Genomic DNA, 22,763 nt, shown 5'->3' on the forward strand with positions numbered 1-22,763 from the left:
AAATTACTGAATTTCACCTGAGGAAATTTGCAGAACAATGGTAAATGTAACTAGCTTATTTGTTTTGTAATGCAGGGGATTTGAATTCAGATGCCACAGACCCCCCAAAATAATAATGCTGTTGCAGGGGCTCACCATCCTAAAATAAAAAAAAGTAACTGTATATTTTCATGTATAAAGAGCTAATTTATAAAGTGGAAAAAAAAATATTTTTTTACTTCTGCCTGTAGTTTTGCACTGTTAGACATATTATTTAAATCCATTTTTATTCATGTCTTTATTTGAAAAAAAAAACTTATTTTTTTATTCTGTATATTATTATCTATTCTGTTTAATCATATTTTTATTTATATATTTACTTATGTTACTTTTCCCCCCACTATTTTTCTCTCAACTTTTTCAAAGAAAAAAAAAATGCTTATAATAACTTGATCGTGTTTACCTGTGCCTTTAAGAGAGCGTCTATAACAAGGAGTGAAAATATAATCCATCTCTGTCTTTCTTTCTCTCTCTCTATCGTTTTCCAATCGCTTGTCACCAGAGGCAAATAACGGAACCCTTTTGACCATATATTCTTTGAGAGTTTTAAGTTTAAATTTTTGATGGCGTAGTTTGGAAGGAGTTTAGTCCAATAATAACTCTCCGTGTCCACATTTAGGACTCTGAAGTCGCGCACTGTCTCTTTAAGAGGGTTCACCCACCGACCTCCTGTTGATCCGACGGTATTTCCCCACACGTTACTGCTCTTCGGCGTCTCCTGCCAGTCTCACAGCGCTTTACTTCATTCATAACGGTTCCTTTATTTATTTATTCACTTTGGAAACGTGAAGCTCAAACATGGCAGAGGTAGGGAAAGGAGTCAACGCCGGGAAACTGGCCAGTAATGTACAGAAGAGGATAACTCGAGCACAAGAGAAGGTACTTCCCTCTACTCTCTGTGTATTTGTAACAGTTTTATAGTTTGTTGTTGTTATTTAGTTTGTACATTCAACTGCGGCCTGCTGAATAGCTGTTCTTCTAAGTGTCAAATAATCGGACTCTGTGTTTACTGTAGGAAGAGACTGTAAAACTAACACTTCATATTAAACGTGTATGTCATCATCCTCTCTTGCGTAGAAAAGATGGATTTGTTTCTCATTCCAGGAGCAGTTCCTGTTAAAGTTATGTTTGAAACTCATGGGGTCATTTGAGATGAAGTGCTTTAAAGAGCAGCTGTTTGTGACCCAAGCTCTTTTGACATTTGAGTTTTTCATTCAAATGAATCAACCATTGGTTATTTTATGTTATATTATATTATATTATATTATATTATATTATATAGTAGTGGAGATTGGGGGCTATTTGTCATAATTTTGTACTCCACTAAATATTTGCCAGGTAAAGTTTAATTTATTTTGAAAGTCAGGCACATACCTTAGTACTTTACCTTAGTACAGACTTTAGTACAAAAAAAAAAAAAAAAAAATACATACATATAATTTCCACTGTCATTTCTCAAGTAAAAATAAATCAAAAATACTCGAGTTCAATTTAAAGTTAAAAATGTAAAGTTTATGGGCATGTTGTCAAATGGGGTAAGTTGTCACATTAGGGAGCTGCTATTAACACTGATCTGAGATCAACACCTTTTTAAAATATGAAATTTAAAGTAATAAATAAATAAAGCTTTCTCTTCACTCAGTGTCTGTTTTGTGTTGTAGGCTCCACTATATGTAAACAGTAAAATGATTCTGAAAAAAACTAATGAAACAGACAAAATTAAAATTGTGACAACTTGCCCCTCGCTGATTTATTACAAAAAATGTTTATAATCTACCCTCATTATATAGTTGGCACTTGTCTGAATGTGATGTTTTGTTTTGTTTTTCTTGTTTTGTTTTTTTTGCGGTGTTCACTTGTTTAAGGAGTTTGGATTTTTAAAACCCACTGCTAAAGAAAACACACATTTCTGTCGCTTTATAATTACTCAACCCTTACAACACCATCCTCATGCCCCAACTAGTCTCGCTCTCTCCTGTAACATTTTGTAACACAGAAAAGCTCAGAATGTTCTCTTTAAGATACACTAGGACTTAAACAGAATGGAATCAGAGATATTCACAAACAACAAAATGAATCCCTGGCTCTCAGGAACATATGGAGCAGTTTGGAAATGGCGATGTTGTGGCACAGTTTAGATCTCAGGGTATGATTGGTGCATCAACACAAACAACCCCCAGCTGAAAGCAGGAGGTACACAGGAAGTGTCATTTCCACGCTACACGACCTCCCAGACCGCACAGCTGGACACCAGAGCCTTGCACAGTGCAAAAGTGACACGCTTTTGATTTGAGTAGACCAGGGCTATAAGAACTACTTGATAAATTCAGCCCAATGTCTAGGTTTATTTTAGGGTTCTGACACTTGCACACCATTTCAATGAGTTAACAATCTGAACTAGCACTAGAATCAGTACAGGAACATCAGAAATCAGTACATTTTAGTCTTTTAGAATACTGATCATTTTTGTTTTAGCTTGTTTCATGCTAAATATAGTTTTGTACTTTTATTATTTCATAAGAAGCTTAGACATCTTGGATAGGAGATTTCTAGGAAAGATACGTTTTATCATTTCCTGTCCCTATAAACCAAGCACATAACTTTGTAATCATTTAAATGTTAACAAAGAGAGTTAAGAGGTTATTTAGGACCATTGTCTGCTTCGGTGTTTGTGTTCCTCCTCCTGTAGGCCAGGGGCTCTTCTGTCCTGCATGCTAGACTCATGTGTGTAATTCGGAGGTTTCTCATCATTCGCAACATCATCATCAAGTGCTGCATTTAAAAAACACTATCTGTAACAATCAATAAATTATGAAATTATGCTCATTGATATTTTTGTGTAAAACCTGATAGATTTTTTTTCAGGAATGTAATAGTGTGAGTAAGATTTACATATACAGGGAATTACATTTAAATTCTGCTCTGTTCAGCATGAAGAGTTAGCTAGTATCTATCTTCAGAAGACTTAGGTTTGAGTACTGACTACTGTTTATGTTGCTTTAATTATGACAGAATTTGAATCTTTGCATGAACTATCCATTTAATACTTTTATTGGACAGATTGCTTTTGTCTGTAGGCTTTACATTGGGCCTAAATATTATTTGTCAGATCTTTTTTTAGTTGCATTTAGTGTACATCAGCTGTCTCTGCCTCTTCAGAGCGTAAAAAGCTGGACTCACTCTAAAAGAATCTGTGTGTGTGTAATCGTGTGTGTGTGTGAGAGTGTACACTCCTTCTAAGTTATACGCTGGCCATCAGCATGATTGCTTTGAGGTAAGATCGCAGTCTCTTCTTCCCCCCTGAAATTCGTCCAGGTAGAGGAGACTTAACCATGATCCTCTAGTGGCAAATGGCCAACATCTCCTCTGTCTTTTCTCACTCTTTGCTTCTCCCACATCCACCTGTCTGTCGTTTTATGGCAGGTCACCCATCCTTTTTTATTTGTATTTTTTGTGTAGAAACATTCCAGAAGTGTCCAAGCGCTGGAAGACAAGAGATGGGTGCAAAGTTACGTCCACCCCGTTTTTTTAGATTAGAAACCCAAAGGAAGTGTCCTCAGCCTTCCCCTGACCTCTGCTCTGATTGGGCAGGCGACCTGTCAATCAAAAGCTCAAGGATGAGCCACACCCCTCTTCCGCACTCCACCCACACACCTGTCTGTCCTCATAGAGCAACAGAGCAGTGTGTGCATTGGGCTATGAATAGCAGTCAGGCTGTAGCTGTGAGCTAATCCCCAGAAACCCCTTGTGGTGTGTGTGAATGCCAACGGCTGTGGTCTGGGGTATTTTGGGGGCTGTAACTGAACACCAGCACCCATCGACCAGAATTAAAGACCAAGGGCCTTTATAAAATACAGATGCAGTGACATTTGGTTTATACTTGAGAGAATGCGGTCATAAATTTGCACAAGCACATACAGGCTACTGCTAAATTTCTCTCATTATAAGCTCCTTTAAGATATTAGTTAAGGCTCCATTTACAGCAGAAGTGTGGATGTGTGTTTACTTTAGACAGATTTGTCCCAGAAATATAGCTCAGTCTGACAAAACCTTTAAGAGCATTTTGAAGCTAAATATTCTTTATATAAATCAATAAAAGTCTATGCTGTTGTAGAGGAAAGAGAAAATGAATGTGCATTTGTATGGTGTCAGATCTTGAGGGTGTATTAATATGGATAACTGCATCAGTTAGTATAAACTTTTCTCTCGGTTGCTTGAATGTTTTGCTCACACACACTTAGGAATCTCTCAGCTGCCGGACAAATGTTTGGCACTGGTGTGATCAGAGCTGTATTAATTAAACATGCTGACTCATAAATAGTTTTCCTGTAAATGAAAAATCATGTCATTCAAAACCCGGATGACTTTTTATCTGTGAAACACAAAAGGAGACAACTTGGAAAATGTTCCTGCTGCTCATATACAGACAAAAAATCAGTTCATATGACTTACTATATTAGTCTAAAGCCATACGAACAGACTGTAATTTAAGCAATTTTTTGGACACGGACACATTATGCAAGCCAGCTTCCAATAGAGGAAACATACAGGATGATAAATTAGCTGTTCTCCAATACTTAGTTTCTATTGTAAATCAGAACAGTACAGAAGCCAGAGCAGAAGTATAACTGAACAAAAGGTGAGAAAGTCAGGATGTTTTTGTAATTTTCATAGGAAATGCCTTTGTTTACGGTTATAAATTTATTAAGTGCTCTTGGAAAAGAACTTCCTTAAGAACATATAATTTGTGGTGCTTTTATAACCCTTCGTGCTTGTGATGGGTCATTAATCAACGATTTTCATTGTGCGTCTATTACGTGACAAATGAATAAAAAAACTCCGGACCCTGGAGGTGAACTAATTATTGATGTTTCTCATAATTTATCTCTGGCTGCATTATAATAATTTCCTGAAGTGCAGTATGATGAAAAATGCATGTGGACGTGCTCAAGTAATTTGGATATTGAAAAAAAAATTGTTTCCTTCTCTCAAAAGAATAAATTAGTTAATTTAGATGCATGAAATTAATCATGCGATCTTCCTATCAATGCTGTGTTTGGATGAAGTTGCAGTTTTCCAATAGTTTTCCAATTGTAGCATATTGCCATTAGCTTACAAGACAAGAAGATACAGACCAAAAAACTGATACACTAATCAGCCTGATTAAGTTATTATACCATGTCTGCTTGACTCCTAAACAAGACTCCGTATCAACACAATTTACTGACAGTCATATAAATGGATATTGCTCTATTTCAGAAAATTTCAAGATAATTTTAAGTATGCAGTGAGTGACATATCATCTTCTATCTTATAAATTCTGTATTATTTTATCATACCATTCACCAAGCACTTGCTCTCTAGATATCTCGTCAGCTATTGAAAGATCCATGCCGTTCGACCACTAGCTCAGTGAGTACAGTCATATCCAGTGTTCCTGGAAGACCTCTGAGTCAGAGAGAATGCCTTCATCCCAGATCTGCTCTACTGCACAGGGAGCACAGGTCATCATGACACAGATCCAGGCCGCTGTATTTTAAGATGTCAGGGGGCTCGAGGGAGGGGTCCTGCTGCAATGCATTCAGGATCAGCTTTCTAACACTCCCTGTGCAGTAATACACATTCTTCAAGAAGAGCACAGCTGACACTGCCTTTAACTCTTAAGTATATTAGCATTCAGATGGCTTACTTATATTTGTCTTTGCATATTAAACTTTTTAGAAAGCATTTCAAAAAAGAAAAATGTGAGAAATTGCATCCTTTCATCTTGGATCTTTTGACATTATGAAGCAGACGTCATAGGATGTGCTATTCTGTTGTTCATGTCAGGCTGACAGAGACCAATCTCTTTGGATCACAGATGGCATGGCATGTTTTATGTGCTGCCAGGAGTTGATATGGGGGAGCAGAAGGAAAAGGAAATGACCTCTGAATAAATAGAACCGGATTCAAGCACTACCTCAGACATGTTGGACAGGAAGTAGGGCAATCTGAACGAAAGGAAATGTGCGTAATTAAATATGCTAGGAAATAGTTATGTCTTGTATAATGGAAATTCCTATGCAATGAAAGGACATTGTGCTTTGAACTTTTGGCAAGTGTTTGTATGTGTGCATGGCAAGAAAGTGAAGTGCAGTCAATGACACTCTCGGGGAACTCATTGTAAGCCTCCATGAATAAGTTTCATTTCTTATGAACAGTTACAGCATGTCAGCGTTCTTCATGGGGAAGAAAAACATGGAACTGATACTGAAAGCTATGTTTGTGGAGGCTGGGGATCTAAGACCCTTTTTCTTGCCACCTTTTTAAGACCCACATACACATCTATGGTCTTAAGACTGCACTTTTCATTTGTTTAAGATGAAAATGCATTAACAAATTGTGAATCAAAAATTCTATGTCCTAAAAAAAGTTTGATAGCAGCTGAAGAAGTTATTAAAACAGTAATGTCATGCCGATGATTTCATCACAATTATATGATTAGGTTAGGTTAAACCTGACACCAATGTATAATAATAATAATAATAAATAATAATTAGATTGATTATTATTACTGTTAATTAATCACAATAAACAGGTTCATTCGTTTGACAGAAATGTATATACACATAGCACAGATAATCTGTTTAGGACACATTGACTGTAGGCCTTTCGTTCAGAAGGCGGGGCTTCCTGCAGCATTTTTCAAAACTAAACGGGTGACACGTCTTGGGTATTCTATATGTGATAAATTCAATATTAATGTGCTGATTTGAGGGGCATGATGCAACTAAACCAGTCTTTTCACAAAATACATTAAACTTTCTACTCACCTTAATGCATAGTTCTTCATTTGTTGTTTCTTTACATTAATTCAAATGACGTAGAATGTGATTTGTTTTAGCACTTTCACTCACTTAGAAAAATCACTTGCTACATTTGGTGTTGTCAGATTATGATATTTATAAATTCCCGCCTTGGTCCCCACAAACACAAAGGCTGGCCTACAAACCAGTAATGCAGAAGTTGTGTACCATGTGTTTGTATGATGTCGCCTGTGTTGTGTTGCTCTCCGAAAGGTGTTGCAGAAGTTGGGAAAGGCGGATGAAACAAAAGACACAGCATTTGAGGAGGAAGTGGCCAAATTCAACAAGCAGCTGGTAAGAGCCTTAAACCTTCACCCTCTCTGACCCCCTCCTTAATATACACCATGCCTTGACATTTGACCTTAAACCCTCACCGTAGTTCTTAAATATCTAGTGGTGGTTTCTTTTCTCTGATCTATATCTGCAGGCTGATGGCACCAAATTGCAGAAAGACTTGAAGGCATATATGGCGGCAGTGAAAAGTAAGACTCTTAATTGTGTGTCTGTATATATAATACGATAAAAAAGATCACAGGGTTTAATTAACATTTGCTCACCCTCATGTTGTTTCAAACCTGTATGACTTTCAGTCTACTGTGGAACCCAAAAGAATATATTTTGGTACCCATTGACTTTCACTGTGTGAACAAAAACGCAGACATTATTCAAAATATATTTTTTATGTTCTGTAGAAGAAAGAAAGTCATAATGTTGGCACGCTTGATCTACCAAGCTCCAAAAAAAGCAGTCTGTACGCAATATATCCAAATCTTAAAGGAAGCATTTTCATTTAGGGATGAACTACCACTTTAACCATTGGTAGTGGTAGTAGATTAAAGAAATGTAAAGTAAGCAGACAGCCTTTTACAGCAGACTCTTGTGTGCTGCCCTAATGCACAACCCCGTGGCCTCAGCTTCCTCCCCAGTGCCCACAGCAGTTCTCACTTCTCTGAAAGATGTGTGTTCGGTTGAGTGATTGAGCAGTCGTCTGTTTCAATGTGACTGGCTCTTAGCTGACCTGTTTTTTTTTTTTGGTTTCCACAGCCATGCACGAGTGTTCAAAGCGTCTACAGGACTGTCTGGCAGAAATGTACGACCCCGAGTGGTTTGGCAAAGAGGAGGTGGACTCCATCGCAGAGGTGTGTAAGGATGACACTGGCAGAGCAAAACACTCTGTCTGGATTGTGTGACATTAGTGTTTTCAGTGTGAAAAATCTCACAGGAAAGTAAAATCTCTTTAATATGCCAGTTGTTTCTTCTTAAGCCTCTTGTTTCTCACATACTATTAAAAAGGGCCACAGTAACCTTAAATGTGTCTCTTGTAGAGTTTCAGAAGAGCCAGAGGAAAATGTTAATGATCACAGGAGACTAGATTCAATTTAATCAAGTCTCATACTTATCCCAGATGTGCTAACATACCAAAATCTGCCAGCATTTGAATGGGCCTATACTCTACCGGTCAAAAGTTTAGGGGCAGTTTTTTTTTTTTTTATGTGAGACACAAATATATCATGCAGCAAAACTGATCCAAATAAAAGAATTATTGAGCAACAAATCAGCATATTAGAATGATTTCTGAAGGAACATGTGCCAACGAAGACTGAAGGAATGATGCTGAAAATTCAGCTTTACCATCACAGGATTGAATTACATTTTAAAACATATTAAAATATAAAATTATTACTATTACTATAAAAATAAATAACTATTTCAACTAAAACTTTAATAATAAAATGAACACAAAAGAGCGTGACAGCCCCATGAGAATGAATGTTGTGCACAAACAGAAACAAAACACCAAATAAAATCAGGCCTGGTCGTCTCTCGTTCTACACTGGTGACACCATTCCCACGGCTCTCGGCCCCGCCCCTCTCGTCACACAGTTATTTTAGATTCTAATAATATTTCACAATATTATAGTTTTCCTTGGTGAACATAAGAGATGTCAAAAACATTTTTACAACTCTAACCAACCCCAAACTGAAGTGTATAGTTTCATTCTGAATCCCACAAATGAAAATATAAAAAAATTTAGTCACCCTCAGTCAGGCTGTCTAAGATGTAGTTCAAACAGCTGATAAAAACTAAACAAAAGTGTGGATTATTATGTTTATTTTTATTTTATCAGCTGTATGGACTCTCATTCTGATGGCACCCATTCACTGCAGAGCATCCATTGTTGCAAAAATGATGTAATACTAAATTTCTCCAAATCTGTATCAATAAAGAAACAAACTCATCTACATCTTGGATGACCTGAAGGTTAGTAAAATAAAATAAAATAAATCTGCAAATTGATTGTGTTTTCTACATTTCTTTGGTTTCTTCCACTCACCCATCCCTCTGTGAGTAAAGGAGATGATAGAGAAAGAAATGGATAATAAATGGAGGTAAACATGACGGTGTACTCTAGAGCCGCTGCTGATGATGCTAGAGTAGTGCTACTGCAGTGAACTCTGTTTTAGAATAGTTCTGTACATGTGTATATTTAGACTTTTGTTCTCAGTGGTTTGTCAGTGTGTGTGTGTGTGTGTGTGAGAGAGCGTGAGAGTATGTGTCTTGCTGTACATGTCTGATTATATTTGTTTTATAGGACACTGACCTCCTGTGGCAAGATTTCCAACAGAAGCTTGTGGACAGTGCCCTCCTTTCCATGGACACATATTTGGCTCAGTTTCCAGACATAAGGGTTTGTTTCTTCTTTAATAAGTGGTGCATGCAAGCATTTTAACATTTACAGGAACTATTCAGTGATTTTATTGCTGTCCAATTTCAGTATGTCTGTTTTTTCCCCCATGTAAAAATTCCCAGCTCAATTACCTACTGTTTTTTTGACAAACACCAAGGTTGTGTGGTAATTTAATTGCAGTGTGAATCCACATCTCTGTGTTTGCAAGAAGGGATCAGACGAAAAGTGGTTTTGTAAATGTCTTTTGATCGCTGCCAAGCACCGTACAGTAATGGTTGTGCTTTGTGGTAATGTGCATGCATTTTAAATATGGACACTTTTATTACTGAAATGCTGGAAAATGTCTTCAAGGATTTTATTTCATCACAGTTCCACTAAATAAAATAGGAGCTGTTAAAAAAAAGATAACAAAATCATGTATACTTTTTCAAATGGGTCATTATTAGGGATGCACCAGTAAGATTAATATTTTTCTTTTTTGGTTGATAATGAGTTTAAAAACAGCTATTGGCTGATTGGTAAATAAGAGTTTGCATTAACTTATTTTTGCTAATTTCCACATTTTTTAAATAATTTATAATTTGAAAGGTAAAATGCAAGACAGAAAGCCATTTAATCTATAATGCATCGATTATCCTATTTTTAAAACACTTCATCAAAAATATTTAAATGACAAAATCATAAATTATTGTCCTGTCATTAAATTAAATACAAGCAATCAAATCAATAAGAGACATGTTTATAGTTGACAATAATATGACTGACCACATAAACAGCTCAGTTGTAGCTAGGGTTGGGTATTGATTGGGCTTTTTTACGATACCAAATCCTTACATTTAAAACGGTAGCAGTGCCAAAATGGTGCCTGAATCGATACGATAAAAAAAAATGGTATGGATAACATTACAAATATTTTTAATAAATAAACATAGCATTCGCATGCTCCTTGGATGCTCTCATTTCCCGAGTTACACATAATATTTCGACTGTATCTCTGTATCTCCTTTACCTTTAGAAGAACGGATGTGTCAGTCACTTCAAAGGTGTGGTTCACACACAAAAAAATTCTAATTTGGTTGTTCTAAACCTGCATACAGTTTTTTTTCTGCTGAACAAAAAGAAAGATACTTTGAATGTGTCTCAACTAAACAGCTGATGGTTGTAACTTCCGTAGTAAGGTAAAAAAAAAATACTATCAGAGTCTTTGGGGACCAGAAACTGTTTGGTTACCCACATTGTTTAAAGTATTTTCTTTTATGTTCAACAGAAGAAAGAAATTATTACAGATTTGGGACAACCTGTGGGTGTGTAAACGATGACACAAATTAATTTTTTGGGTGAACTGTTCCTTTAAGTCAGACAGTCTACCGTGCACAACTGAAATACCTCTCTGCAAATTGCGCTTTCATCATTAGTTAAATATTAGCTCTAGATGTTTTAAACCAGGCAGGTTTGTTTACCGAAGTATTGTAAAATGTATTCATAAAAATAACACCGATATTATAATCCTAACCCTAATCTATCGATAAACAAAAAATGGCCTAGCGACGCCCATGCTTCTAACGTCCATTTCAGAGAACCAGGACAAATATTTCAGTCATTCGCTGAGGCATTAAGCGGGACCGAATTGAGGCACCGACATTTGCGTTCTGATTCGGTTCTAGTACATACCGGTTGCATAGGTACTGGTGCCATATTGGCACCGGTTTTCGGTACCCAACTCTAATTGTAGCATCATGGTGTATCAACGATGTTCCATGCAAATGTATTTATTATTGCTCAAATAGGGCTTTACACTGAAGTATGGTTCTGGCTGTATGTAGATACCGGCATGCAGATGCATTACATAGCAAGAACCCTCTAGCAACACTCACAACCTTATAACAACACACTGGGAACTATTTTAAAGCCATTGACTATTTACCATAGTTAGTTACTGCTGTGTTAGATGGACTTGTGACTCTTTCTCCCGTTGCAGGCTCGCATCGCTAAGCGCGAGAGGAAGCTGGTAGATTTTGACAGTGCCAGACATCATTTTGCATCTATACAGAAAAGCAAGAAAAAGGATGAGGCCAAAATTGCCAAGGTACCGGATGCTCGTTCCAGCTTATTAATGCATGCTGTACGGTCTGGCTTTTATTTCTTGTTAACTAACCAACTTATCCCTATAACAATACGTAATTGATGTATTGCATTCAGTTTATATGCTTGAGTTAGTGTATGCACATTAGTGCATTTGCATGAGTTGTTATCTTGCTTGATGAGATTTGTGTGAGCTAACTCCAGCACTCGAGTGTGTTTGTCACCGTCTCTTGCTGCACGTCTAGCCTCTGGCTCTGGTGGAGAAGGCTGCTCCCGGCTGGGCTCAGGGAATAATCACAGCACACCAAATCGCTCAAACTAACCTCTCGAGAAGCCAGGTGACTCATCTGTCACTCAGCCTGTAAACCCTCCCTTAATCTGCATAACCCCACCCACCCACTCACTGACCACACCCACTCACAGCGTGGCTTCCTCATGTTCCTTCATTGATGAATAGAAAGTTTAAAACAACAGCATTTATTTTGCAGTCTTCACTTTTCACTTCAAATTGATTTAATGAATCTTAGCTGAATACAATTATGACCCTAAACAGTAGGATAGTTCTCTAAAAAAATGTATTTTTCTCACCTACAATTCACCTAGACCTACGATAAGCAACTTTACAGAAGACAACAGTGTCATTAATTAAAGGACTTTGGTTATATTGTAGTACACAAGTGTTTTTGTTATACAGTACAAAGTAAAGTAATACAGTTTGAAATGACATACGGTGAGTAAATGTTTGATGTTTGTTTTAAATTCTTTCTGCAGGTTCCAGTAGAAAGGAATCAGATCATTTGTCCACAGTCTATTCATGCACAGTCTTTGTATATGTATTTTCATAAATTACAGTGGGTTTAGTCTAATGACCATGTGTGTTGGTGTGTTTGTGTGTGTTTAGGCTGAGGAAGAGTTAGGCAGAGCTCAGAAGGTATTTGAGGAGATCAATTATGATCTCCAGGAGGAACTTCCCACCCTGTGGGACAGGTAATAACCAGCTATTCATCCCGACATGATCTCTGTTTATCTTTCTTATTCATCTTATAGGAATAGTTCACCTAAAAATGAATAACCATCACATTTTTCTAAACTTTGTGTGCTGCTGTTCTGATTTATTTTTTTTCTGTGGAACACAAAGGGATAATTTTGTAATATTTGCACACATCTCTTTTCTATGTAATAACAATTTGAAGTGATCACATCTGACAAGCTACAAACTTAATTTTTTGTCCTAAATTTCTGTTCCTCACACTAAGCTACCTTTATTTGATTAAAAAGAGTAAAAAAAAACTATATTGTGAAATATTTTTACATTTTGAATTAACTGTTTTGTCATTTATTTTTAATGATGTCTTTACTGTCACATTTTTATTTAATGCATTCTTGCTAATTAAAAGTGTACTTTTTTTCAATAAATAGGGTCTTATTGACCCAAACTGTTGACCTCTATTGGCTTAAGACATGCAATATAACATGAGTCCTGTTTTTATGATACTTTTACATTTTTATTTGTCCTTTGTTTAGCTTGAGAGATCATAATGAAAAGTAGTACAAATATTCTTATTTTGTGTTCCACAGAAAAAACAGCTGCTTTATTTGTATCATGAGACGTGCATAATGATACATTCACATCTTTACAAGTACATAACAGATGTTAATTTGTCATTTTCTCTTTCTCTCTTCAGTCGTGTTGGCATCTATGTTAACACATTCCAGAGCGTTGCCGGCCTGGAGGAAAAATTTCACATAGACATGGGCAAAGTGAGCCAATGATAAGAGACTTATTAACAAGGAATAAATGCGATTATTGTTGTTGGTTACCAGGGTATGTTGCACTCTCTCACACACAGCTGAACCACAATCTGAGTGATATTATGACCAAACTGGAAGAGCAGCGTCTAGCCAAGTGAGTGCTTTTATCTTGGGAAATTTCCTGTCTGTATAGACACTTCTGCTTTCCTGTACTTTAGCACACAGATGTGCGACTTCTTCTTTTCCTTGTAAATTAAACCAACGCTCCCCAAAATTATCCACAGAAAAAGTGTCCCTACAGCAAACACTGGGAAGAGGTAACAGCTCCTCTTTTTTATGTGTGTTTATGCAACATTAATTGCATTAAAGATGCACTCTCATATAATGTCTTGTTTTGGTGTGTAAATCTTTTTAATGATTTGAGAAATCCAGCTGATTTATTTTTTACATGGAAGAAAAACCAATGTTTTGGCTCTCAGGCCTTCTTCTGAAGAAATGTCAGAGAAACATTAGTTTTTTTCTTGAAGCATATGTTTTTCCTCCATTTGTAAAATAAAACAAAAAATAGAATTTTTGGTGCAAATCACGGCTGAATTATTAAAAAAGCACTAACACTTGTTTGTTATTGAAAAGTACTGCTTGCATGGGGCTGTGTGTACATGCTCACACAAAAAACAGGACTGCATGTCTGGAATGTCTGTGAAATGCATTAATTGTGCATGGTATTGATTTCAACCAGAGCACCGATCTGCCTGCAGTAGTAACACTGATCTCTGCTTCCACCTAGTGATCTATTTCAGTTAAGACACTCATGAACGTGTAATGCCAAGTGGAGTAGTTATTTATGTTTTTCATGCAGTGAAGAAGCAGCCAATCACAACCTCTCAGAGTCAGCGTCAGACCCCCCTAAATCACCAGCAAAGGTACTGTGAGAGAGCTGATGATATTATGTGCTCTATGTTATACTTATGTGTTTGTTTGTTTGTTTATAATGTCTTACTACTGTATGAAACTAAAGTAGCAGAAATAAAACCAAGCCCTTTTTTATACATTTATACATCGTATATTGCAATGGGGTTTAAATTTTAGTTGTAGTTAACAATAACAACAATAACTGCCTTACAATCGAGTTTAAGCAAACTCAAAGCATGTTACACACATACAAGCTAACAATAAGTACTTCTGATTGGGTGTTTTAACCCTCAGTGTGTTATGTATTTTCCTTCTGCTTGTGTGTATCTGCATGTGTGTGTTGGTGTGGCAGTCCAGAGAAGGACCGCCGGTGTCACAGCCGCCCAGGCCAGCTTCATCTCAGGAGGTGAATCAAGACAACACCATTAACCCGCTTGAAGATGCAGTGGTGCCTGACATTAACAGTTCCACCCATCCACAGGTCAGAGGTCAAATGAATCCCTCCCCTGCTTATATAAGCACTCTCTTCCTGGCTTCATCTCCGTTTCATTTATAAATCCTCTCCATCCTTAATTTGCACATACAACTTCCATTTTCACCCTAAAAGTGACTTGTCACCTTATCATTAACTGAAGTATCACTGGTTCTTGAGTTTGTCAGCATTACCATCTTCTGTTGCTGTAAACCAGTGATTCCACTGAATACCTTCACTGCTGAAGTAAAGCTGGTGTTTTGTGCTGTGCACAGCAGTGTAATGGTCCAGCAGTGTGCAGTGTGCTGGATTTAGATCTGGATGCTTGGCAAGCATTCAGCACTGCTCCAGCTCACCGGCTGTGGGTCAGAGGACAGGAAGGGTCAGGATGGCAAAGGGTGAAGGTCACGGTCATGCAAAACCATTGCTGAATTTGGAACCCCATACTGCTCTTACTATTTCTGCTATGGAAATATATAGTAAAAGTAGTAAGAGTAGTATGCTAGTATGCAGTTCTGAATTCAGCACATGCTGTCATCTAAGATGCTTGCAACAGCTCGGCCTCTTGAATTTTGAAGTGGACTGAAATTTCTGCATGTTTCCCCTTTAGCATGCAACACATTAGCTGCTCGCATGTTATGCATGTGAACTTGATTCCTACTAGTTACAAAAAAAAATTTCCAGGGACAGACAAAAATAAATAATACAAAACATAAATGAATAAAACATACACTACTATTCAAAAGTTTGGGGTCAGTATGATTTATTTAAACAAAATCAATAATTTTATTGAGCAATGATGCTTTTGAAATCTTTGTTCATAGATTCCTGAAAAATGTCACAGTTTCCAAAAAAAATATTATGCAGGACAACATAGATAAAAATGAGAAATGTTTCTTGAGCAGCAAATCAGCATATTAGAATGATTTCTGAAGGATCACGTGACACTGAAGTAATGATGCAGAAAATTCAGCTTTGCATCACATGAATAAATTACATTTAAAATATATTCACATAGAAAATAGTTGTTTAAAATAATAATAGTTTTCAAAATGTTAAGGTTATACTGTATTTCTTTATATAAATAGAAAACGCAGACTTGATGAGCACAAAAGAGCAAAAACGTTCAAACCCCAGATTTGAATGGTAGTGTATAAAAATGTTTAGGCAAATTTTACTTTGCTCTCAGCTACTAATTGTATTATACTCCCAGCTCTGTATGACACATTTTACCATGATTATATTCACTCCACTGAATTACATCATTACATCTCTTCTGCGCTTATTCATTGTGAATATTACTGTATATTAATTTTCTCCTTACTCCTGTACATGGTGTTCCAGTATCCACTTCACCTTTAACGAATGCTTTCCTCTCATGCTTGCTGTAATAAAACTGATATTATAAGCTCCGGTCACTGGGGTTTATGAGAGCTCTCTTCCTAATGTCATGGTGATAGACGTACTTTGCATTCTTATTATTGTATTATTATATTTGTGCTGCCTCATGGAAGAAGGCTTCATGGGAGGTAAGAAGACCTTGTGCTGTGATGGATCAGGTCTCTCTTGACCTCTTGTGGTCTGATTGATCATGGCAGAGGGTTGCACTCAAAGAGCCCGAAATAACCATTTGATGGGGCTTTTGGATGAAATTCTTCTACAGTCTTTGAAATGACAAATTAGAAAGAAAAGCACACACAAACAAACAAACAGACATTCAGCAGAAGTTAACCCGCATCCAGTAGTTTTAATAGTCACAGTATGTTAAGTCAGGTCAGTTGATTTGTGAGCTGAAAACACACAAGAACAAAGTTATATCTTAATGTAGACAAGAAAAAATACTATGCACAGTTTGCTTAGCTCAGGGGTTTACGTGCACCTCTATTTAGGTTTGTGTTTGTCAATCTTGCTAGCTGGTGAATTATATAATAAAAGATTTCACTCGCTTTTTGGTCAAGGTCAAGGTAAAACTGAAAATTAAGTTAAAACTAAAACTGAAATAAAAATAAATGAAACCTAATCAGTAATAAATTAAATAAATAAAAATGAATAAAGACAACAAATATTTTTTAAATTTTACTAAAATTGAAAGTCTTAAAATAAAGGTTAATTCAAAATATTAATAAAAAAAAACTACAAATAATACTAAAATAACCATTTTGGGGGTTTAGAATGAACTGTAATTCACATCTCTTCTTCACCTTTTCCTTCATTTATTCAATTTTTTTGAGAATTATTTGTGCCTTTTGCCATCTATTTTACCTCCCAAAATCCAACAAACAATCCTGGCGACCCATCCTGATCAGACCCCTGCTGTAGACCCCTCCCAGCAGTGGGACTCGAATGAAGAAGCTGCCACACACACGTACAGCCAGCAGCCGTATGAGGCTCCTCAGTGGGAGGAGGAGGTCGCTTCTGCTGTACAGCTGTATGAAGCTCCCCGCTGGGATGAGCAGGACAGTGTGTCTGCGCAGTCAGGCTGGGAGGACCATGGTGTGGAGCGCTGGGGCGAGGAAGGGTCCCAGGTAGTGCAGATTCTAACTGGAGCAGTGGTGCGGCTCAGGCTTGGGAGGCGGAGTCAGAGCTGCCTCAGTGGGAGGAGCTTCAAAGTGTAAAGAGGAACAAGAATCATTTAGGTTGTATTGTGGAGTAATGTGATGGCGTTAGGATGGCTCAGAAGTAGATCCTGTTGTTCTGTGGGTGTGACAGGTTTCCACTGTGGTCAGGCTAAATGTCCGTTTTGGTATTCATTTCTATATATAGAAGGTTTGTTTTATTCTGTTGAGTTGATCAGGTGTAATTAAGGTGTTTCTCTTTATTCTTTGTGTTTAGAATGAAGCGCCAACAGTGACAAATGGCTCATCAGATGCAGAGCTTCCTCCATCTGTTCTTTATAAGGTGAGATGCACTGAAAACCCAAGATCCCAAATCTTTACAATGGTGGTATTTATTATATTATATTATATTATATTATATTATATTATATTATATTATATTATATTATATTATATTATATTATATTATATTATATTACTGTATTTTACTGTATTTTGACCAAATAAATGCAACCTTTATATATGTCAGATTGATTAATTTGTAATTAATCACATACAAAAATAAAAGTTTGTGTTTGCAGAAGATCTGTGTGTGTACTGTGTATATATATAAATACACACGTGTATATTTAAGAAATATATGTAGTGTATATTACTATTTATGTATAATATAAATCTTATATAAATATTGCATATATTGTATTGCATTTATATATTCATATAACAAATATACACAGCATACACATATTTGACCTTGGACCACAAATCCAGTTTTAAGTGTAAGTTTTTAAAAATTAGATTTATAGAACATCTGAAAGCTGAGTAAATAATCTTTCCATTCATTAATGGTTTATTAGGATAGAACAATATTTGGCCGAGATACAAATATTTGAAAATCTGGAATCTGAGGGTGAAAAAAAATCTGAATATTGAGAAAGTCGCCTTTAAAATAAAATTGTCCAAATGAACTTTGAAGTTGTAATATATTTACGGTAGGAAATTTAAAACATTTCCTCATTGAACATGATCTTTACTTAAAATCCTAATGATTTTTGGCATTAAAAAAATCTATAATTTTGACCCACAACAATGTATTGTTGGCTAATGCTACAAATATACCCTTATATTACTTATGACTTATGATATAAACACAAACTTTTATTTTGGATGCGATTAATTGCGATTAATCGATTTGACAGCACTAACACACAGACACACACATACAATTTATAATAATGATTTCTCTATTTTAATGTTAATAATTTTATTCCTAATTTGGCAAAGCTGAATTTTCAGCATATTATTTCAGCCTTCAGTGTCACATGATCTTCAGAAATCATTCTTATATGCTGATTTGGTGCTCAAGAAACGTTTCTTATTACTGGTAAAAAAAAAAGCAAGTTCTGCTTAATATAATATATCTTATTGATATTATAATATATAGTAATATAATACAAACGGCTTGTTTTCTTTAAAAGAAAAATTAACAGTAGCTTCTCTATACTTTTTTATTCTGTCTATTTGTTTTCTTTTTTCATTTATTATACAATTAACAATATTTGGATAAAAGTGTCTGCCAAATGACCAAATATAAATGTAATATTTTTTTCATTATTTGATGATTAGAAAATATACATACACACACACACACAAACAAACAAACACAGAGCTTTTAGAGAGACATATATACATAGAGAGAGACAAAGAGAGAGAATTCACTAACATGATTTTTGGTAGGTGAAAGTGATGCATGACTACGGAGCAACAGACAGCGATGAACTTGATCTGAAGGCTGGTGACATTGTGCTTGTGCTTCCCTTTGCCAACCCAGATGAACAGGTCAGTCATGGCTCCCGTGTTTAGATTTGCATACACACTCACATACAATGGGACAATGACTAATCGTCTTTTTGTTTGTGTGCGCAGGATGAAGGCTGGGTAATGGGCGTAAAAGAGTCACACTGGCTTCAGAATAAAAACCTCCTAGCTAAAGGAGTCTTCCCTGAAAACTTCACCCAGAAACTGTGAGCGGAACAGCCCTCTCAGAATCAACTACTCTTATACTTTGTGTCCTCACCACTTTACTGTGATAACATTTTTTTATAAAACATCTTCAAAAAACAAGGGCTTCTCAAGCAAAAAGTAAAAAGAAGAAGCTCTGTTCAATATACTGTGGTCATTTGGGGTAAGAATAAACATTAAAAGGTATTAGATGATATTTGCAGCAGCATGTTTTACACAACTTCATGGAGTAGTATGGGCCATGTACACACTGCAGTCAAACTCACTTGTCAGTTCATCCTTTAAAGCCTAATCCTGATCTGTCCACACAGTTCAGTTATTTTCAGGAGTGACAACCACATGTACAAAACTTCTTCGCAGTTTGTATACAACTGAAGAGAACAACTAGATGTTAATGATGTATTTAAACTAGATATGTTGTCTGCTTTATGCACAGTGCAAGAAAGTCACAGGGAAGGAGATACGCCAAGAGCCTTGATTTGCATATGTTGCCAGGTCTTGCTAGAAAAAACAGCAAACAAGAAAAAAAAATCCAAATGATTTATTTTGAAAATAAAACCAAATATTACAACCTGCACCTGCATAAACTGGATCGCTTTATGAGCGAACCCAAAAGCAGTGGTGCCCCCGTGAAAAGCGAATGGGCTAGTTTTGAGTAGCATTGAGCGGGTTTTTCTGTGAAGCCCAAATAGTGATGTGACATTCAGCCAAGTATGGTGACCCATACTCAGAATTCATGCTCTGCAGTTAACCCATCCAAAGTGCACACACACAGCAGTGAACACACACTCACCGTGAACACACACCCGGAGCAATGGGCAGACATTTAATGCTGCAGTGCCCAAGGAGCAGTCGGGGGTTCAGTGCCTTGCTCAAGGGCACCTAAGTCATGGTGTTGCCAGCCTGAGATTCAAACCCACAACCCTAGGGTTAGGAGTCAAACTCTAACCACTAGGCCACAATATCCCAAATATGCTGCTAATAAGTGGACATGGCAACACTGCAAGATCATTCTTTGTGAAGCAGACTTTGAAAAATAAACAACGCCTCTGTCAACAGTGATTTTGTTACAATTGTTGAATGCAATGAGTATTTGGTTGCTGTAGTATTACTTTAATTAAAAATAGTGGATACCAAACACGCAAGACTCTAAAACTTTAAGATTACCGTGGTGTCAGTCGTTGCACTTTGTCAAGTACACACATCAATTTACAATTTAGGGGATTCAGTCCAGTATTTTGTTGGGTTGTCACACCTGAAACTTTACAGTGTGAACATGGCCATGAACACAATTCAGACTGGGGCCGATTTGATTGGTTTTTGTCAATGGGCCATTTTGGGAAGATATAAAGCATCAGTTTTTTTTGCCCTAATCTGATATGACACACATCAAGCAACGTATTTGAGTGAAGTCTTTTACTCTGTTGTCAACATGGAATTATTATGCACAATTCTTCAGTGCTTGTAAAATAAATGTGTTAGATGCTGTTTCCACAAGTATGAATAGAAACAAATAGCATATTGCATACAAGTGCAAAGAGTGACAGATGCTCTTCACACAAAGTATAAATAGAATACACTTTTTGTACTAAAGGTAAAATATCTGGTGGGCAAAAAGTTTGTCTTCCTGCATAGTCTGCTGATGTCACAAATCACTGTCAGTATCTCTCAAACCAATCAAGTCCTGAAGTCCAGTATACAATATATACTGTTTTATTCAGAAATATAACATATTTCAGGAAAAAAGTGCTAAGGGCAAACTACATTTAATGTTGACTTAAAAATCAGGGACAAATGAATCTTTAACTGGTTTTATTATCTCTAGAGTCTCCTGTACATGTAGAGCACACAATGTTCGCTCTACATGTACAGGACACAATGTTGTTTCCTAGATAGGGTTTCTAGCACTGCACCGCATGTGAGGGGTTCATCTCAATAAACTACACAATATTTATGTTTTTCTTTGTTCTGTTATAAAGGTCTTCGGGTATCTGCCACCAAAGATTCTGAAAATTATGCAATGGGACAAACCACTAAGTTGTACTGTATGAGCAACAGTTTGCTTGAAACACATTTTTCAATGTATTTTCAAATCTTTAAACAATTGTCATGGTTGCATGAATGTTTTATAGTTCCTTTTAGACGGGTGCACAAAAGCTTAATTCTTAAATAACTGGAGAAGATCGAACATATCTCGTTTTCATGATCTTACTAATATTTAAAATAGGAAATCATGTCAAAAATATAGATTATTTGATAGCCTGTGATGCACTGATAGGGTGGAAACACTGAATGAACTGAGCGAGATTTATTCACATACTTTACTGAGAGAGAACAGTATCACTCCACCAGTGAATTTTGTATTTTAAAGGCAAAATTGTGCTCAGCTGCACCCGCATCTGGTTATATGTAGTAATATGTACGCTAACGTCTCTTTTTAATATTTTTAAAATTCAGTTTTCTATGTTAATCTCTGTTTCTATGTTAATTATATCAGGATAAATAATGGCACTGCATCATTGAGAAATGACAGTGACTAATATTCAGTATTCAGCACATTTAGCACCTGGTTGAAATGCTACAAAATCGGGCCGTTTCAATGCTTAATCTGTTATCAAATATACAGGAAATCTGCTTTTGCCAAAACAGTGTAGAATCTCCCAAGTAGAGTAATTTAATTGCTATTTTGTGAACTCTTATGTATTGTCAACTCTGGCATTGTCGGTGTGTATGTAAATCTCTCTCTCTGACCTGTTTACATCAGAGCTATAATATTCTTGCCTGGTAAGCTCTATATTTGAATCGTTTTGAATAAAGAAATATTTATCAGGCCTTTGAGCAAACAGCTGCAAGAGGTCTAGTCTCTATTCACCTGAATGAAAACCGTGTGAATGTTGAAAGTGACTCCATCTGAATGGTCAAGGTTCTGAAATTTAAATCTCAGATGTTGCACATGAAACATATATTTCAACAGAAAGTTCATTTTGGTAGCTTAGGATACTCTGTCTTAACATGCAGTTCTCTGTAAGAAACACCCTGTCAAGAAGCCTTCAAAAAGCATATTAAAATTAAAATGATACTGAACTTATAAAGCGTCCTTTTGTTCATTTCACATCATCAATCCTTTGTTATGGGATATGCAAGTCTATGAACTTCAGAATACATAACACAGGTTATAACTGCTAGTAACAATTAAACAAAGGCTCCAGCCTCCACAGTCTGACTTGATTGCATGTTTCATGTGCATTTATTGTCATGGGAACAGTCTGGGAACAGATATGTTTGTTCCTGGGCTCCATGGTCACCCAGACGGTTAACAATAGCTTAGACTTAATTAGTGTACAGATATGACAAGTGCTTGGGGACAGTTTGCACCACTTATGTAGAGACAGAA

At 36.4% G+C, this 22,763-nt stretch overlaps 1 protein-coding gene across 5 annotated transcripts; it reads left to right on the forward strand.

Moving 5' to 3' along the window:
- Window positions 1-524: 524 nt before the first annotated feature.
- LOC127959658 (myc box-dependent-interacting protein 1-like) lies at window positions 525-22,461 on the forward strand. Of its 5 annotated transcripts, XM_052558952.1 has the most exons (16): window positions 526-918; window positions 7,098-7,178; window positions 7,312-7,366; window positions 7,929-8,023; window positions 9,479-9,574; window positions 11,553-11,660; window positions 11,902-11,994; window positions 12,558-12,643; window positions 13,342-13,417; window positions 13,507-13,562; window positions 13,693-13,725; window positions 14,268-14,331; window positions 14,673-14,801; window positions 17,625-17,690; window positions 19,085-19,186; window positions 19,274-22,461. In XM_052558952.1, the coding sequence occupies exons 1-16, from the start codon at window positions 838-840 to the stop codon at window positions 19,373-19,375; spliced, it is 1,323 nt and encodes a 440-aa protein (XP_052414912.1). In that variant the 5' UTR covers window positions 526-837; the 3' UTR covers window positions 19,376-22,461. The 5 variants fall into 5 exon arrangements, with proteins under 5 accessions (XP_052414915.1, XP_052414913.1, XP_052414912.1 ...); XM_052558955.1 differs by lacking the exon at window positions 14,673-14,801 and having other exon boundaries at window positions 525-918; XM_052558953.1 differs by lacking the exon at window positions 13,693-13,725 and having other exon boundaries at window positions 525-918.
- Window positions 22,462-22,763: the final 302 nt, after the last annotated feature.

The sequence above is a fragment of the Carassius gibelio genome, chromosome B6 (genome assembly GCF_023724105.1).
Source record: "Carassius gibelio isolate Cgi1373 ecotype wild population from Czech Republic chromosome B6, carGib1.2-hapl.c, whole genome shotgun sequence".
Lineage (NCBI taxonomy): Eukaryota > Metazoa > Chordata > Actinopteri > Cypriniformes > Cyprinidae > Carassius > Carassius gibelio.

What these genes read in the sequence shown, in the direction of transcription:
- LOC127959658 (XM_052558952.1), top strand. Translation starts at nt 838, where the DNA reads ATGGCAGAGGTAGGGAAAGGAGTCAACGCCGGGAAACTGGCCAGTAAT. An exon ending in CTAACCTCTCGAGAAGCCAG is followed by an intron (nt 11,995 to 12,557) that starts GTGACTCATCTG and finishes GTGTGTGTTTAG; the next exon opens with GCTGAGGAAGAGTTAGGCAG. An exon ending in ACAGCAAACACTGGGAAGAG is followed by an intron (nt 13,726 to 14,267) that starts GTAACAGCTCCT and finishes TTTTTCATGCAG; the next exon opens with TGAAGAAGCAGCCAATCACA.